The 19,245-nt window shown below is 50.6% G+C and overlaps 1 protein-coding gene across 2 annotated transcripts in view; it reads right to left on the reverse strand.

The window, feature by feature from the left end:
* Positions 1-540: 540 nt before the first annotated feature.
* Positions 541-19,245, reverse strand: part of HOXC4 (homeobox C4) — a 37,645-nt gene continuing 18,940 nt past the window's right edge. Inside the window, exons 2-4 of one of the 2 annotated variants that reach the window (XM_065934259.1) lie at positions 3,274-3,391; positions 2,192-2,636; positions 541-1,706 (exon numbers count right to left, since the gene is read on the reverse strand). In XM_065934259.1, the coding sequence (XP_065790331.1) occupies positions 1,351-1,706; positions 2,192-2,630 (795 nt within the window). In that variant the 5' untranslated portion in view covers positions 2,631-2,636; positions 3,274-3,391 and the 3' untranslated portion in view covers positions 541-1,350. Of the gene's footprint in view, positions 1,707-2,191; positions 3,392-19,245 lie in introns of both variants that reach the window. The other variant, XM_065934258.1, reaches the window with a different exon arrangement.

Consider the following 19,245-nt stretch of genomic DNA (forward strand, 5'->3'; position numbering starts at 1 on the left):
AAACAAACAGAAAAGCCATCCTGACAGGTCACTTTGCTGCTTTAGAATCACCAGCTCAAAATGTTTCTTCTTTTAAGGAGAACAGGCATGTTGAGAGGCATCTTCCTAATCCCTCAGCCCCAAAAGAACTTCCCAAACATGAAAACTCTTCTTCCTACCAACTCCCTAAACTTGCCTTCTAATCTGCAAATTAGGCAGGCCTACTCACCAAAGGGAAGGGAGAAGAGAGGAGAGGGGAGGAGACAAAAGAAGGCACTGTGCTTAACTCTAGAAAAGTGAGACCCCCAGGAGAGTCTGGCCCCTACAGACTCAGGGAAGAAGAGCCCTACTCTCTACATCCCCTCTCCTGACATCCTCTGCCCCAAACCTTTTGCTGGATCTCCTAAGGACCTTGGGAAACTGGAGTTGAGAGTTAAGCTTTGTGTATTTGCTTAGAGTAAACTTCAGCAACTCTAGAGAGAAGGTGGGATGTTACCAGGCCAGAAGGAGGAGGGGGAGAAAAAGAAACCATCAGACATTGACGTAAAACTAATTCACATCCACTGGTTTATTATTGATCACGGGGCATTTCACATCGACACTAAAATTCTTTATTGCAAGTTTTACAATAATCAAGTAAATTCAGTCCAAAAACACAATAACCATGATGGGGGGTGGGGTGGGGTGTTCTACCTATAGACTGCCTCTCTGAACTGAAAGTTCATTTTTATTTTCTTTTGGCTCCTCAAACTGAACAGCTCTGAGAGGCTCTCCAGATGCATTTAGCTTTGTCTGCTGTCTTCCCCCTTCTCTTCCCAGCTCCCCCCAACAATAATACAAAAGAACTTCATAGCTTTGTTCTCCTTAAAATGACTTCCCCCTCACTAACCTCCCCTGGTGCATTTTCAATGCAAAAGGCCTAAGGAAAGAGGGGGGAAGGAGGAGGAGGAGAAGGAGTACTGGCTTAAAAATCTCTTTCCTTTTTTCTTTTCCTCATTTCCCCTGAAATGCACCCAAACCAGACCATCACACCTTGTAATATATAATTTTTGCAGGTTTTTTTCCTTAAAAAATAAATAACCCCCCAAAATGGCCTTAAAAAAAAAAACCAAAAAAAAAAAAAACCCCAGCAGGTACCATGCTAATACAACATCACATGCTTAAAAGGGTCCTTAACAGTGGAAAGGAGAGAAGGGCAGGGGGCTTGTTTGTTTATCTGTTTTGTCTGTTTGGAATTGACAAGGGGGAAGGTGGGAGGAAGAGAGAAAAGAACCAAAATATATATATATATTAAATTCTATAAATAAGAGTCAGTTTGTGTGTGAGGGGAGGATGGGGGGCCTGGGATGGGGGCAGGGTCTGAGTTATGTTTTATAACCTGGTAATGTCCTCTGCCCGTTGCTGCTCCGGCGGCGTGGCGCTCTGGGAGTGGTCTTCAGAAGTGCCCGGGGTGGCTGCGGAGAGGGTGCTGGGCGCAGCGCCGGCCGGGGGCGCTGACCTGACTTTGGTGTTGGGGAGTCGGTGGTCCTTCTTCCATTTCATGCGACGGTTTTGGAACCAGATTTTGATCTGCCTCTCAGAGAGGCACAGCGAGTGGGCGATCTCGATCCTTCTCCTTCGGGTCAGGTAGCGATTGTAATGAAACTCTTTCTCTAATTCCAGGACTTGCTGCCGGGTGTAGGCTGTCCTCGAGCGCTTGGGTTCCCCTCCGTTATAATTGGGGTTCACTGAGGGGAGGGGGGGAAAGCAAATAGTGGGGTTCAAAGGCAGCAGGCTCCCCGCCCCCCACCCTCACCCCATCCTCAGCTCTGTTGGAACAGGAGGAGGGGGTGATGGAAATAAAGTCATCAAGCTAAATGGGTTATAAAGAAGTTGAAGGGAGCTGGAGACTTTGTAGTGTAATAAGAGGGGAATCCTCATTGTAACGACACTGAATTATTTATGCGCCCTTAGAAAGCGAGCATAGTTTTCACACATACATAACAGATCGTAGCACATGGCTCGGACTGCCCAGAGTAGCTAAGCCATAAAATTTATGGGGGATGTAATTACCCATTCTCGCTCGTAAATCCAGTTCAATTGTGCTAACCCAGAGTCGCTCCTGGAGAGAGAGGGGGAAGGAGAGAAAGGAGGACGGGGCCGGCGGGGGCCGAGGAGGGTGGGGAGCGCTGGGGAAGAGGGGAGGGGGAGAGCAAAAAGCAAAGTTGCCTACCCGTGCTAACGTGGATTTTTTTCATCCATGGGTAGACTATGGGTTGCTTGCTGGCGGCGCTGGAGGGATGGTCAGGGGCTGGCTGGCTGCAGGCTGGCGGGGCTGGGGACGGGGAGGCGGAGGCGCCTGAGAGAGGCGCCGGCTCGCAGAGCGGCTGTGATTTCTCGGGGTGGTGGTGGCCCGCCTGGGCCGGCCCGTGGCCTCGCGAATTGCCCGGCCCCTGGAGACTGGTGCAGCTATACTGGCGCTCAGGGTAGCTAGGGCGCGGAGGCGGTGGTGGGTACAGCTCCTGATGGTGATGCTGGAATCCCGATTCCCTGGTCCGGCCGTAATATTCCGGACTGTGTTCAGGGATGTAGCTATTTTGCGAATATTCTTCGCATGGAGGAAATTTCGGATCGATGTAGTTAGAGTCCATCAAATACGAGCTCATGATCATTAATTTCTGGAGTGGAAAATAATTTTTCTCGCTTTGTCGTTTTTCTGCTCCATAAAGCCCTCCTACTAGCTAGCGACCCTGTAAAGTTACTTTCACCATGTGACTCCGCCGGCCAATCACACGGAGCAACCCAGTCCCCGGATAAGGAACCGAATCGCTTTATTCAAAATGTATCCAATTTTTTTTGTGTGTGGTGGTGGTGGTGGTGCTGGGGGGTGGTGGTGGTGATGTGGGGTTAGCTGGCAGGGGCTGGGGTGCCCCCAGTACACACCCCTCCGACTGACAACCCTCCCCTGCAAGAGGAGATGGGAAGCCCCCAGCTCCTTTCCAAAGCCTGGGCATTGGGAGCCTGCTGGGAGGCTGTGATTCAGCCCCCTCCCAGAGTCTCCCCTTGGATCTCCGGTGTACCCCTCGGGCCTCGGCTCCCGAGCTTTTCCAGAGGTCCCCATTCATGGCGATCCTGTCTCAGTCTGTGTAGGTCACGGGGCAGCGCCCCTGTTTCGCAGGAAGAGGAAGTTGAATGAGGACTGGAGTGTAGGTTGGATGGGGAGGGGCCCAGGCTGAGCCCAGGAGGCTGGTGAGCCTGTAGTACCCCCACATCCAAGGAGACCAGAGTCCAGTCCTCTTCTCCATACACACTCACCCAACCCTCTGGCCAGGGGGCCGGCGAGGCAGGGTCCCAGCTGGACCGGGCTGGTAGAAGCAGCGGGATGCAAATGATTCTGACGTCATTTCTGGAGGTCTGGGGGTTGAGCCCCCCGCTGAAGAGAGACAGGAAGTGGTTGGCAAAAGCATAGTTCAGAAGCCTTGCCCTCCCCAAGTGCCCACTGACCCTCCCTGCCCAGCCCGGAGCAGAGGATCTCTTCCGCTGGCAGCTGTCTCTGCTCTCCATTCTGCCTGGCCTGCGGCTTTCTGACAACTACTTCCAAGGCCGGTTCCCGAGGACTTGGGGCAGGGGGGAGAGCACTCTGCCAGGGGCCAGTCCCCTGGGGTGGTGCCCAGCCCAGGCCCTGGGAGCTCTTCTTTCTCCATCCCCACAGAGGGCAGACCTAGCTAGGAGGAAGGCCTGCGTGAGTAGAGCCTGCTTCCGGCCAGGGATTGTATCCATGTAACACATGTGTTTACATGTAAACACGCATCCCCAAGGGTCAGCTCCAGGCTGCCTTCCAAAAGCTGAGGGGTGAGCTCACGAAGCCGGGGAGGCTGGGCGGGACTTGGGGGTCTCCAGCCCATTCCTGCGCCCTCCCCTCTCTCTTGCCTCCCACCCACAGGAATAGCCTTGATGGTGGGGTGGCAGGGCCATGGAGGAGGGAGGGGGCAAGAAGACCGGCTTTCTGACACCCCCCCCTCAGCTAGGGGTGGCCACGTCATGCCACCAATTCTAATTAACTGATCCCATAACTCAGAGTTGGGGGGGTGGCAGAAGGGAGAGCCCAGGGAGGGAGCTGGGTCCCCTTGTTGCACTTGATAACAATTATAGTTTAAAATCATAGCTTGCCGGGGCTCGGCTATATTTTACTTGATAACAATAAAAGTGACACATAAAGTTAACTGTTTATGTTTTATTTATTAGACTAAATCTGCCAGCGGTGGTAGGAGCGCTTGCCTCGTCGCTACAGCTTTTATAGGGCTGTAAAACGTCATAAATCAGTCTCGCGGAATCGCCCGCACTCTTTGTGTCGGCGGCGGCGCAGGGCTGGCGGCCGCTGGCTGCCTGCTCCCTCCTTTCCACGAAAAGTCGTAATGTGATTTTTTTCCCCTCTGATTTTATTATTATGATCGCCGCTGTGATTAGTCAATCTACCTTTAATTCGCCGCCCTACGCTGCCTCCTCCCAGCCCAGCCTGGTTGACACTTGAATAAGTACCTTTTAAAACGGCATAACAACTATTTGAGGGTTTAATTAGAACATCTGCAATTAAGGGAATGAGGAGGGGAAAGGGAAAAAAATAAAACCGTTGTGAGAGGGAGGCTGAAGGCGGGAGTTTCCCAACCTGTCTCTCACCACCTTTGGGATGCCAGAGAGGGTTCTCACTTCCAAATTAGGGCTCACCCTGAGGCTAGAGAGCTGGGCCACAACCGATGCCCCAAAGGGCTGATTCCCCCTGCCTGGGCCCTGTCCACCTTTCTTCCTGCCACGTTCAAGTCCCCCTACCCTACTCTCACCAAGAGCCAGTACTTGGGAGTCCCTGGAAACCACTTGCCCAGAGGTCAGTGCCCACTCGCTGCCACTAGATGGGAGAGAGAACCAGAACTCCCTGAAAGCTGACCATCTCTTAGAGGCGATCCTCAAATTTCCAAAGTTGGTTGAGAACTCCTGCCCACTCTTATCCGGGACCCTCTGCGTGTGAAGATTGGCTGGTTTGGTTGGAAGAGGAGCTTGAGACTGTGAGAAGGTGAAGGCTGCTGCTTAGTTGGTAGTGATTCGGGGTTTATTATTGGTGCTGGGGGGTGGGTTAATTACAAGTTGTTAGCAGTGCCAAAGGGAAACCAATGCTGACTGCTGTCCTACGTAAAAATTCTGAACCCAGCCCCAGCCCCGCCACCTGGGAAGGGGCAGAGCTCCTAAGAGCTCAGGTAGGGCGGGGGAAAGGTTGCTGAAGGAGAAAGCCTTCCAGCCCCACCCCCATCCTCCCTTCTAGGCCTGCACCTGGATCAGGCTGCCCCACCCTATGCCGGCCAGGAATAGTCTCACCTCCACCTGGCTCCCCTCCTCCCAGCCCTCACTGTCACCTTCTACCAGCCCTGCCCCCGCCTCAACTTGCTTTTCTTCCTTCTTTTCACCCTCTTGGGCTTGCTAGGAAGTCCTTTCCAAGGCACGGCCCATCTTACACCTCCACTCCCCAGGATTCTGAGCTCCTGCGGGTGGGTCTAGGGAAGGGGAGCACGAAACCCAGTTTGGGCCAGTGAGTGTAGGTAGATCCAAGAGAGTTCAGATGCCTTGAACTGAATGTCAAGTCTATGTGCATTCATACTATTAATATTTATTGCTGTATTAAATGCCTCCTCATGCAGCCATAAATACATGGAGTTTTCTTTCCAGGTTTGCACAGCTAACTTGACATTTGGGTCCAGAAAGTGAAATCTGGGAGATTTCCCCAAATTTGTCCACATGCATCTACATCATTTACCAAAAAAACTCTCTTTGGGCTTCTATATCTCAGTAGCAAGAAAGTCGCCTATCACATGAAGAAAACAGCAAGCCAGAGTCCGCTACACAGACACACACATACAAACATTTTCACCTGGATATTATTGCGAGCATAGAAATAAGATCCCTTCTGAGGGCTCCTGTACCTAGCATTAGCTTAATGGGTTGGGGGGGGCACTAAAGCAGCTCTTGTCCATGATGAATCCTTGTATCTCCTTTTGTGTTTCATCCTCCTGCCTCATCAGCCCAGGGATCTCCAACCCCTGCTCTGCCCTCTACCTCTCTCAGCCCCGATTTTATTTTTTTTTATTTTTTCTGATCACCTTTTGCCAGACTCCAAACAATCACTCTCCGAATGCTACCCGCATCCCTCACCCCCCCATATTCTTTCTAAATCTTGATCTGGTTTCTCTTTCGGAAACGTGTTTTAGTACAAAGCGCTTCCCTTCTGACACCGCTGAAGAAAAATATGTGTCCATTGTGTGCGAGGCCTTATTGTGCCCGGATTACCATACTGACCGTTGGGTAACCCATATTCCTCCCCTCCCCAGTAACGAGCTGCCGGCTGAGAGACCTCAGCGACTCCACTGATTCTCTGCTGCATTAAAATCTCACCTCTCAGACTCCCTGGATTTTCCTAGGGAGAAAAATAGTGAGAGCCAACTCAGGATTTGGAGGGCAAAGAGAGGGGAAAATGAGGGTCATTCCTTTCCCTACTCTCAGAAGGGCAGGATGTGACTGTGTGCGCGCGCGCGCGTGTGTATATGGTTTTTGTTGTTGTTTTAGAGATTAAACATTGCAACACATCTCTTTCCTCTTCCTCAAATAAATTGACTTTTAGATGGTATACAATCAAGTAATTTATTTCATTTTTATTTTTTTTTTCTCCAAGCAACTTGCAAACCCCAAACTAAAGCAAGGCTCCCATTTTCCCCTGCTGTGTGTGTATATGTATATATGTGTGTGTTTTGTCCTCTTCTAATGCCAGCAGGCAGGGCTAATGTATGCAAAAGAATATGCAAATGCTTAATTGATTTTTTCTTAAATCTCTTGTCAGTAAAAGTAATGAATTGGTCTAAAATGATTTTAATAACCCAGACGTGTCACCAGAAAATACTCAACCTTTTTTTCCTCCTGGAATCGCTTATAGTCTCAAAAAAAAAAAAAGCAATCATGGAATGTTAATTTGCCCCCCTTTAAAATATTAAAGATGAATTTCTCTTGTTTGTTCGGAGACCATAGGCAAGGTCCTCTTGTGAATTTCCCCCTCCTTGCTTTGCCTTCCTTGGAATTCAATTTTCCTCAAATCTCATTTAAAGTGGCTTTTTAAAAAGTGGCCGCATTTTAATATTGGTTAGACAGAGTGACCTGCATTTCACCTCGGGTGTTTGACTTGTTCCAATAGGTCACTGCCATGGGGTTATTGATGGGGAAACTCCATTGAAATTTGTCTCTTCGCAAATGGCCTTTAGATCTTCCAGTGAGTTCAATAACTAGTTATAATGTGGAAGGGGAAAAATGAAGGCCCTGGGCTAACGAATTTGATGTTTCATTTTTATGCTGGAGAAACTGTTAGTTAGAGGTTGGGTTCCCCATCCTCTTCTTTGCTTATCCTGGCCTCACTGACCCCTACTCCCCACTCAGGATTATATCCTCTTTAAAACTGGGGTGGGGGTGTCCCATTCTCCCTTTGATGAAAGCTTTAATTCTTATTTTTGTTGTTACTGAAAAATTCTGACAGTGCTGCAGGAAGCTTGCGCTGCTGAGTATTTCTAACTTGAACTTTCCTGTGTGTGTGTGTGGGGGGGGGTGGTGAAAGGACTTTTAAAGCACTCTAAATGTGGTTTTGAAAGATTTAGGAATTAGGCTGGTTTAGGGTAGCTTCCAGAGAGCTGACCTGGTACTCCCAGAATGGAGAAGCCAATAGGTAGGTGGGATTCCTTTTGGGGTTAATGAGGGCATCTCAAGATACTCTAATCTGTTCTTGGCCTCAGAGCTGCCAGGGACTCATGGGTTGAGGCACCCTGGAGCAAGAAAGGCAGAGACAGAGAGCCAAGGATAGAGGGAGAATTTCATGGAGCAGGCAAGAGAATCCTGGGTCTCCTCCAGAGTCAGAATTCATTCATGGGGACTTAGCCAGGTAACTGCTTGCTGAACTTCATAAGAAGGGTGCCTGGCAAAAGCCCAGTGCCCCAAAATGATGTGTTTTACTGGAGAGAGCAGAGGGGAAATGATTGGGATGGGTGATGAAGATTTTATAAGGTGTTCCCTTTTTTTTTCTGGAGTTCTTAAGGAGTGGGGGAGGAAAGGGCAGGGAAAGGGAGGAAAGGTCTTCATTTTATTCTCCCCAATTACAGCTAGGTTGGACAGCCAGTGACTTCTCCAAAGAAGCCTCTGTGAGAAAGGGCTGTGGAGAGCTCTTCTCTCAGGCTGACCCAGCCATACCCAATCATTACCATCATTAACCTCAATAATAACAAGAACATCATTCCTTCACAAACAGAGCTCCCTGCGTGCCTTCTTTCCTTCCTCCAAAAACTGTTCCCTTTCCTTCTCTGGGGTCCCTGGGACCCCCTAAGGGATCCGATTAGCTCAGGCCCAAGTTTCCCGCTGATAAGCCTACCCACATCCCTTCCAAGCCTCTGCCCTTAGATGAGTCATTCTAAAGGCAAGCCTGGATTCCTGGGCTGGGGGAATCCAGACGGAGGGGAACATGTAAGTGCCTGAAACTAGGGGACCACCTTCCTCTATCCCCTTAAACCCGGAGGCAGTGCCTTGGTGCCACCTGCTCTCTCAAACTTGCCTGGACAGATCCGGCACTCCTGGGATCTGGGGAGCTGTCTTTCACTGCGTGCCGCAACCCCATAAAAATGGGGGAGCCCGGGAAAGGCCCAGCGGTCGGTTTCAGGATCCGGCCTGGAGGAGGACACACAGCCTGCTCTCCCCAGCCTAGCGGGAATCAATAGCGATCTGTGATAAACCTCCCCGCAGCCCCTCGCGCTCCCGGCCGCGGCGGGCGAGCCCCATCCCCGGGCCACTCACCCGCCTCGGCCCACACCTTGGGCGCCTCCTCCGAACCCGGGACCCCCAACCTCGGGCCTCTCCCTCTCCCCGTTTTAATTACGTGATTGATTTTCGCTTTGGCCGCGTCGGGACGCCTCTGCCTTCAGACTGTTTAAATTTTTCGGCTCCCTTTTTGCTTTTCCGAGTCCTCTTGAGGAGCCGTCATTTAGAGACTGGCCCTCGGGCTGGGTCGGGGCTGGGCTGCGGCCTCGCTCTACACTCCAACGAAATGGTCCTCCGGGGCCGGGCGGCCGGCCCGCTCTGCAGCCGGCCCACCGCGCGGGGCTCCCACACTGCGCTCTTGCCCATCCGCTCTGCTGAATTATTTTGTGCTCCATTATTCTCTGATAGAAAAATATTCCGGGTTGGAGTGAGCACTCCACGCCTGGGCTCGGAGCCGGGCTGCTCGGCTTTTTTGTGTTGCTCTTCACCGGCATGAAGTGTGTATGTCTGGGAAGGTCAGGATGGAGACCCGAGGAAGCGCGGTGCCCAGGCTGCAGGCTCGGCGGGGAACTCCAGCCGCTCCCCCCAAAGACCTGGCCCCGCTGGCGGCCCAGAAGCGCCGGAGAAGCGGATTCGGCTGCAACTTTCCGCCACTCGGCCCGCGTGGGACCTGCAGGGCCGGCGACCCCCAGCCCGCAGTGGGCTGTTGGGTCTGATTTTCTCCCCACCCCCAGACAGAGGCCCCAGCACTCCGGCAGCCCCAGCGGGCACCCGAGCGGCCTCTGGGAGGAGGCACCCGGGTCGGCAACACGCGGGTCATCCCTACACCGGAGGGACCGAAGGTGAGGCGAAGAAAGGGGGAACGGGGAGGCATTTTCACGAACGGGAAGACTAGATTTGGAGTGGGGAGAGGACGGGGAAGACGCGAAAATTTTAAAAGGAGCCCCTATTCCCACCGTGGCTGACTTTCCCTTTCTCTCCTCCTCCGGACAAGAGAAGAAAAGAAACCCTCCTTTTTCCTCCCTAAACTGCTGGTCTCCTGCTTAATCTCTCATCTATTTACAAGTAATAAACACTTCTCTGATTATTCTCCCATGTCCTGTTCATTCTTTGATCTTTTCCGAAGAGGCAAACTATGAGTTACTATTAGCCCTATTTTATGATTCTATTTTTCCCTCAGGGAGAGGAGGGAGTTGGGAATGTGTTTCTCACTGGGGAAGAAGTTCAAGGAAACTTGAGTTGATCACAACCTTCTCCCCTGTCCCCCACAACCTGCAACACCCCAATCCTTGCTCCCCCAGCCCCCCTTCCCCCGCGGCAATGTTGCCGGGTAAATAGGAGTCCGCCTGCCTGGCTATTAGGATTCTGGAGACGTTGGCATCTGTAGCAATCATTAGTCAAAGCCGCGGAAGCCGAAGGAGCCGAGGAGTTGGACAGAAAAAATCTTGGAAATGATATACAGGAGCCGCGAAGGCATCAATCCCCGGCCGATAAGAGCTCGGCTGCCGGGAGTGAGGCAGCCGCTTAATTGGGCCCTGGGCACCAAGAACAATTGGGGAGGAGGCATTTATGGGTAGGGCAGTGACCCTGGCACCATTTGGGCACCCTCCAAAAATAGTGGGAGCCTTGAACACTTCTCCCCAAATTTCAAAGGCCCAGTGTGTTGGGGAGACTCATGCTCCCCTCTCTCAACCTCTCCACCCTGGGAGCCAAGAGGAGCATTTACTCCCAGGACTCTTCCCTTTTCTCTCCTTTCTTAGCGGCTGTTCTGGGAGGTACTGCAGGTTGGGGAGACTGGGCTGGGATTTCAAGTCACAGGGAAGCCTGTGAGAAGGCTGTGGTCCCTAGAGTAGGTTTTCAGGAGGCAGCTAACTCCTTTGGACTCTATTTGGTGGGAACCTTGAAGACAGCAACAGAATCACTCTGTTTAATAAGCAAAACAGCCAGAAGGATATTTGTTCCCTATCCCCAATAAAGACACTTACCTGATGTCTTTATTGACACAGAGGTAGACAGAGAGATGAATTAAGTTTATATCCTTCTAGAGGGAGATCTATGCCCCTACATATAGATGCATGTATTATGGAACCATCTCTAAACATACTTTCGAATATTTAAGTTTTCAGCAAAACTGCAAAGACTATAAAGATCTCCAAATATATAGCTTCAAAATGTAGCTATTTTATGAGTTGGGGCTTTTGCATAATCTAGATAAATTTTTCAAAATAGAGATTGAACAACACACTCAGAGTTTTTTTCCAACCAAGGGGGGAAAAAAAGCTCACCAAAATATTCATCCAGATATTTAGGAAGTGCTATACCAATACATCCCAGCCTATACATCCAGCACTATAGAGAGATTGGTAATGTGCACACAGAAATCTGACAGAGGACTGTTATGTTCACTGTGGATCTATAAATCTAAAGATCTATAAATCTGCATTTAAATGTGGAGTAGAGAGAGATGGAAAACATACATCCTATTATAGTGGAGCGATCTATAAATATATTTTCACATATACAGCTATGGAAGTGCTCAGCTCTCTATAAAGGCAGTGTATTTGTATCGAGCCTTAGGAATGAGGGAGATTCTCTGATGCTTGTGGGTTTGGGATGTCCCAACCCAGACTTCTCTGGGAAATGAAGAGTAAACTGGAGTCTGTGCAAGTAAGTGTTAAGAGGGCCCAGGAATTCGTATAATCTATGGCCTCATTTCCAGCATACGGGGCATTTCTCTGGCTGTGGATAGGAGCCCTGATGTCTGGGCCTGAAAGCATCCTAACGATGTAGCCTGAACTGAGACAGAGGTAGAAGCCTCTTTACTTCTTTTCCCCTTAGCTCCCTAGCCCAAAGCTGGCAGAGGGACCCTTGAGAAGCAGGGGTGTCTTTAGGAGGGAAAGGGTCATTAACATTACAAAATGGAGCCATTTAGGTAAAATGCTTTTTTGTTGTTGTTGTTACAGTTCAGTTAGAAAAAAATTACAGTTCAGTTAGTGAGGAGACTGTGGGCTTTCACTCACACCCCAGCATGCATCTTAATTACATAAAACCCAGTCACTGACTGCAGAGAGTTTCCTTCATTCATATAATGCTAAACGATGCCTCAGTCCCATCCCCTCTCTTCATGAGCTCTCTCTTACACACCCGAAGTCCCACCTTGTCAAGAAGGGGTTGGGGGCTCAGGAAATGCATCACAGTGAGACGGCAACCCCACAAGAGAGTAGTGCCCCCAGGAGTCATGGTATCTACCACCAGGCTCAGAAACTGATTACCTTCCATGTTACTTGTTTTTTAACTGAGGGGTTGGGAGAATCAAAGTCTGCTTGGGCAAAAGAAAATGAAAGATGGCATGATTTTTAAATCTGGAATGTTAAGGAGAACTATGGCCATACCACCCAGATCATGCTGGATTTAGAGGGGTCAAATCACCAGTGAGCCCTTTTCTTATTGGAGGCAGAGGATTTGGGGGCCCCTGGACTTCCTTTGATTTTTCTGCTTTGGTTTACTGGGGAAAGGGAAGTAAGAAGGGCCCCAGGTGGGCTTGGGGAAGTGCAATCCAATCTAGTTGGCCAGTTTGGGGGAGAGTGATTTACAAAGCAAAAGCTCAAATGCTACTTCCTGAGAAGTCACCAGATCAAAACAACCTCCTCTAGGTTTTATGACCCACCACTACTCCCAACAGGAAAAGCACCCTCAATAAAGCCTCAGCCCACGCCCCCATCCTCCACCCAGAGGAGGGGGAGAGACACAATCCAAAATGAGGGACCTGACCCTTACTCTCTTCATTCACACACACACACATATGCTGGGTTTTCCAACCAGAAAATTAACTTTTTAAAGAAGTATTTTCTAGACAAGAATTTTCTCCACTATTTGAACAAAGAAGCAGCCCTGAGATATTTGGAGTTTGAACCTGAAAAGTGGATTTGATCAGATAAGGATCTGGCCTCATGATTCCACACTGCCTTCCAACCCCCCTACAACTCAACAGGCCAACAGGACACTAAAGATCGCCGAGAGCCTGGCTGCCACCCTCTGTGGGGGTTGCTCCAGGGGTTTGGTTTTCCAGGGAAGCCGAAAGGAAGAAACTCCACAGTTGCTTAGGGCTTGAGGACAGGAGTGTGGAGGGGGAGGACAAATGGTCTTCAGGCTGGGCTGATGGGAAGAATGGGGCAGGACAGGAACTGGGAAGTTAGTTTAAGGCCAGTTTACTGTGTCCCGCCTGGGCTTCTGACCTTTTTAATACCATACTTGGCCACATACATATACTTTTGTGTGTTCAGGTGTGATGTCCTGGGCCGGGGGCTGGAGAAGTGGGAATCTTTCAAGGACAGAACCTAGCCTCCTCTAACTCCGTCAGAGCTGTGACCCATGCAGAACTAAAGAGATCCCAGGGAATTAAGCCCACACGTTCCACCACCCCACCCCCCAATACTGCACATGATGCAGAACTTTCTCTGTGCTTGTGTCAGGTGGAGAGAAGTGGCCACCTTCCTGCACTTGCTCCCCAGCATACCTGGAGCCTTCTACTCAACCTTTCATTGTAGCTTCTAAGGCCTGGTCATTAGAAGCTGAACAAGGTCCTAGATAGCCCAACTTCCCCAAGTCCTAAATTTCATCTCCCTCCCACTCCCATCTCCACACAGTGGATCTTCCTAGCAGTGGAAGAAGAAAATGGATCCCAGAGTTCTTCTGTAGGACTCAAGGACAAAGAGATCTCTATTACTTCAGCTCCTCAGTCCAGACTCCTTGGGCTCCTGGGGCCCTATCACAGCAGTGAAGGGAGGTATCAGAACAGGTACACCATTCGGGTTTACAAAGACCCAGTAAAAAGGATGAGATATTCCTGGCTCTCTAACAGCTAGCCTCTTCTTTAAATTGAATCTCAGAAAGCCACAGAGCCCTAGCTTGGGGTCCTGAATCCAGATTCTCTCCCTTCTGCACAGCTAAGGGCTCCAGGGTCTACAATCCTACTGAGGAGGAGGCTCAGAGCAGCGCTTGTCTCTTAAGGAAAAAAACCCACAGAACTCAAGCCCCAGACAATGATGTTTCCACTGAGAAACTCAACCCAAAATAATTACACGAAGAGAGGGAGAGGCAAAGAGACAGATAAAGTTGACCTGGATATTAGGAGGGGCTGAGGCAATAAAAGCTCTCTTCCCAGTGCCTGCTTAGAATGAGCCAGCCACACACACCCCTTCTTTCCTTACTTTCATGGAATCTGGAAACTCCAGCATGAGCGATCCACACTAGAGGTGAGGATTGGTCCTGGACAAGATTACCACACCATCTACCAGGGAAAAATAAGTTTGTGCGCTCTAATTCCAGTTCATGAAAGAAGTCAATAGAATGGTAGGATTGAAGGTAACTTGGGAAGTGAGGGCCCAATGGTTTCTGAGAAGAGCGGCCCTCCCTCTGGCTTTTCATTCTAATCCTTCCCACCTGGCCTGTGGCATTGTCCCCAAATCAGCCCCACCTAGAAAGCAAACTACCACGGGGATGCTGACAAAGCCCAGCTCGAACTGGGCTATCCTTTGACACCCGCAGAGGAGGGCTTGGAGGTCTGGGGGCACAACCCATTAGACTTTTGCTGCTCAGTCAGCTCAAAGAGGGCAGGAGATCAGGAGGGAGAAGGGGAGGTTGTTGGTGGGGGGTGGCTGATGGTGGAACTCAATCAGAAAATTAACCCTGCAACAAAGCCCTGGAAACTGGGGGATGGGGGATGAAATGCCTGGGTCTGGACCTGAAAAGCAAGTCAGTTGGCTCAGGGCCCAGTCCAAGTGTTCAGGAGACACAAGCACTCCTGCCATACATGCACACTGTCTGCACCATCAGATGTTTTTGCTCAGAAATAGTTTATAACCCATTGCTTATTCTGACCTGACCCATGTAAATATAAACACTAAAACCCACATCTTCAGTGGCTGTGTCCTTTGATAGCCATTGGCCAGGACAAAGCAGCAGCAGCCGCAGCATCATATCTTGTTAAAAGAATGGAAAGGAAGGGGACTTAAATCCATCAACTGTTTCATATGAGAGCAGTGAGGCAAGGGTCCTGGTTTTCTGTGCTGATTCCCTTTTCCAGACTTGAAGTTATTCAACAAACTAAAGGTACCAAACACAACTTTCAAAAAGTCTCCACTTTTCCTGCCTTGCCCAGCCATGCCAGAGGCACTTTGATAAAGCTAGTGACTTCTGGAGCATTTCCAGGAAGAAAATAGAAAGAGATCACTTCTAATCACTCCACCTGTGCTCAAGAGGATCAGAAGAGAATAAAAACAAAAAGGTGTGCAAGGTAAGTGTATAGGGAATAATCACAGAATTTGAATTCAGGGCTGGAGTTTGCATCCACACTCACTGCACAGCCTAATCAAAAGGGCCTATCTATAAAGTGTAGGGAGTTGGGTAGGATCACACAGGAGAACATGGGAATAATGCAGAGGATGCCCACACAACTTCCAGTTCCAGTACAATTGAGATTGACCTCAAAATACAACTTTGTTAGAACTAGAGGACAAAAGCCGAAGACTCCTAAGAGCTGGGTAAGGGACAGAGGGAAGGGGCTAGAATATTCTTAGCATCACTTATTCCCTTCACATCATAGAGAGGGAGGACCCAGAAACTAAAGAGGGTGGTGGGGAGGGAGGAGGAAGACAGCAGGAAAGGGTGAGACCCTTTTTGGCTGATTGGTTAGTGGAGGCCATGTGACCCTGCTTTGCACATTTCTGATTGGCTGCTTGACCTCTTCTAGGGTTAAAGAGCTAGAAACAAAATTAAAAGCTTTGCAGGTTAGTTGGGGCACCTGATGGACTGCCTATCCCCTACTCCAGAGAAACCTCAGATTCCCTTGTGGGGGAGGGGTGGGAGAACCAAAAATTTCAAGACCTGTTGTACTACTACTTCCTTTTGTATTAGTCCTACAAAACAAAATAAGAAGAAGAAGAAGAAGAAGAAAACCGCTGTGGCAAATTATTTGAGAGGAAGGATGATCTATTAAGGGGTGATATTTACATGGAACTTTTGAGCCTAAGAAACAGGAAAAGAGGACGAGGAAGTTATAGAAACCCTCCAAGAGATGCTATGTAAGTCTGTAAAACAGAAACACACTCACCCGGCTACACAGAGCTGACAGAACTAGGACTGAGATCTGGCCAAGAGTGGGGGAAGGTGGCCAGTCTTGCCTGGGTGTGGAACTTTGGCCCTGCTTAAATTCTTTATTGAAGACCATTAGATTTGCTCCCTGAGGTACTAGGGAGGCCAGAGGGAGGGGAAGAGTCAAGTTATAGACCAAGGGAAACTCCCATCTCCCTGCTGTTTGGATGGAAAGTTTCCAGAAACTCTCCAAATTGGACTAGTGGGGAGGAGGAGAAGGGAGGAGGGCCCATAAAGAACAGGAAAGTTAATTCTCCACTGGGCCACTGGAAAGAGACTGTTAGGGTCCTACCACTTTCCCAGAACATAAAAGCTTTGGAGGCTGGTGGGGCAGGTGGGTTGTGAGGGACTGAGGACCCAGAGGGAAGGCTTCTGGACTTCTCCACCAGGGTGCCTGTGCTCCCCACACAGCGGGGGATGGGGCTCCAGCTCTGACGCCCAATGCCCAGTGTCTTTGGGTCTCTGTCCCCCTTCACCCTGCCAGAGTCTGCCTGGGCTCTCTGCCTCTGCTTGATGGCCTGCTTCTGCCTCAGTCTGTTGGGCAGCAGGGGCTCAGTAACAGTATCCTCTTCCAGTCACCCAATCGCATCTCTCCACACCGCAGGCACCCAGAGTCGGTAGCCTCCAAGGCAGTCAGTCCCTCCGAGCGGCTCACTCCCTCTCCCCATCTGCTCCCCTCCCCTTTCCTAGGACTTAGATGCTACACGCTCGAAGGGCCGCCTTTTGGCCCTGCTTCAGAATCCCTGGCCCCTTCAGAGAACCTGAGTTTCCAGGTTGTCAGGTAGGGTACGCACTCGCAGGTGTGGAGGACACGTGCCTCCATGTCCGAGGACACCTCTAGGAAGGAACATTCCTAGAAACTTGAAGGGAGCCCAAGCCTGAGACTGGCCCCAGGGTGCCAAACTCTTATTGGGTCCTGAAGGCTCCATCCCCCAGAGGCCACTCTCTCCTCAGAGCTGGGGGACTTCCCTGGCCAGGCTTAGTAAAAATGTTGCCTCCACTCCCACACCCATTTACACTCCACTCACAGCAGGAGCCTCCTGGCCTCCCAGGCCTAGTTTTACCTCAGGTCAGTGCTGGGGACACCAGGAAAGATCTCAACAGCTAGAGGGAGAGGGAGGCAAGAAACCATACTGGCCCCAGACCAGCTAAGACCCCCAGACTGTGGAGACTGGGACAGCTGCCCATTTAGGCCTGGTGGTGAAGAAAGAAAGAATGTTTGGGGGCCCCCTGGGCTCCATCCTCTACCTTAAAATGCTTCTGCCGGTTCAGGTCGCAGGCTCAGTAGTCTCAAACTCTCCTTCCCTGCCCCCCTCCCCAGCTGCTCGCCCTGCCTGGACTCTGGGCCACTGGCCAAGGCTGAACTGGCCCCTCCCCAGGACAAGGGCCCCAGAGGCCCTTTGCGCTTGCGCCTAGAGTTTACACAGTCTTACAAACACCAAACATCCCTGTGTCTGCCGCTGTCTTTTTTCCCAATTGAGAAGGGGGGTCAGGGAGACCTAGTGAAGCTCTAAAGAATCCAAGTCTCTCTTTACCCCAGTTAACTTGCATTTGGAGGAACTAAGGGGCTGGGAGTGGGGAGGGCTGGTCTGAGGAGACAAACTCCCCCATCCTTCCACCTCCCAGCGGGTTCTCCTCTTTCTCTCCCACCGTGGCCTGGGGAGGCCTTCTTCCCCACCCCTTAATGAGTGGGAACTGCCTCCTATCTGGAGCGGGGTGGGGGGGGCATTAAGTAAATGGGAGAAAGGGTCAGAGAGAGAGAGAAAATTAACTTACAGCGTTCGCCTGGGATTCATTTGCGAAGATGTAACCTCTCTCACCATCATCCCCAGCGCCGTAATCCCCTCTAACTGCCAGGCCCTCTGTCCTAGCATTAAACCTCACCAGCAGCTGCGTGGCTGGACAGTTAAGATTATATATGATGTAAATATATTGTGGGTTTGTCAGCTCTCCCTACACCATAAAACTTGGTTTAATGACATCACGTGGTCCCCCAAGAGCCACTCACGGGCTTGCCTTCAGGCCATTCACATAAATAACCTCCAAAAGTTTCAAACTCCTAAATTCACATAGAAGCCGTGCGTATTTCTCTAATGCTCAGTTACACTAAAAAGCCCTTTTGCTGCTCCTTTGCCCCACCCCCACACCCCCCTTCCAGGGTGGGGAGGGGGGGAGGGGTGGATCCTTAGTTATTTATTTATTTACTTACTTATTTCCATAAGGACCTGTCGCCTTCAAGGTCGTGTTGATGTTTTTCTTCCTCCTATTTTTTTTTCCTCCTCTATCCTCTAATTGCTCAGAGTGGGCCGTGTACCCCTCTTCCCACTCCCCCGGGAAGGTAAGTCATGTTTCTTCCCCTTCTTTCTCCCTGCCAGAGGGGGTGGGTTCCAGGGTAGAGTGGAGAAGCAGGCTCCGTGGTCTCTGGTCAGACCCAGAAGCCCCTCCACTAACTCCCCCAGAGCAATGCCAAACCCTGGTACTTGAAGATTGTTCTAGGAGGTTGGCTGGTGGGGGAACCTCCCCAGACTCCAACGCAGAGGCCTCCGCTCACGGTGAAAGCAGGGGCCTGGGCCGCACCCACTCCCAGTGCAAGGAAGTAGATTTGCGGCCTCTGTCTAGGTTATGGTTGCTGATGCCGCTGAAGCAGAGGCTGGGGCCTGAGCGCAGGCCTGCAGACTGTGACAGAGGGTGGAAAACAGGCTGGCACGGCGCTGTCTACCCAAGTTCTCCAGCTCCTCCAGGGAAAGAGGCCCAAACCCTGTGGGGAGAAGGCATCTGTGCACCCTGCTCAGCGGGTCTGTCACACTGCCTCCACCCCTGGTTTTCCCCCTGGGGTGGTGCATCCCTCCCCCACCATGCCGCCGACGGGGAGGAAACACACAGCCTCGTCCCTGGCAGTCAGGGAGGCTGGGGTGGGTGCTGGTGGGTGCCACGGCCTCTTTCTTAGTTAACTGTTACCCACTGGAGACGCCAGTGCTTCTCCATGCTTCACTGCTCGCCCAATAGTTTTACTCAGCATGGAGAAAAAATTAAAATAACTCCCTGAAGAAAATCACACATTTTATTTGAGAGGAAGGGGGCTTGAGAGAGATGAGTTGGTGCGAGGCTGGGTTGACTGCTGTGAGCTAGTGGAAGAGAGATGTTAGGGTGCCCTAACCTGGTCTGAGTGCTCTGAGAAGACGAAGGGTGTAGCCAGGGGTGCAAGAAACTTGTATAAGACCGCCTATGTGTTAGGCACGGAGTGAGGCAAGGCTCTTGGATCTTTCAAAAAAAAAAAAAAAAAAAAAAAGACAGACTGGCAGCTTA

This window comes from Muntiacus reevesi, chromosome 4, assembly GCF_963930625.1.
Source record: "Muntiacus reevesi chromosome 4, mMunRee1.1, whole genome shotgun sequence".
NCBI lineage: Eukaryota > Metazoa > Chordata > Mammalia > Artiodactyla > Cervidae > Muntiacus > Muntiacus reevesi.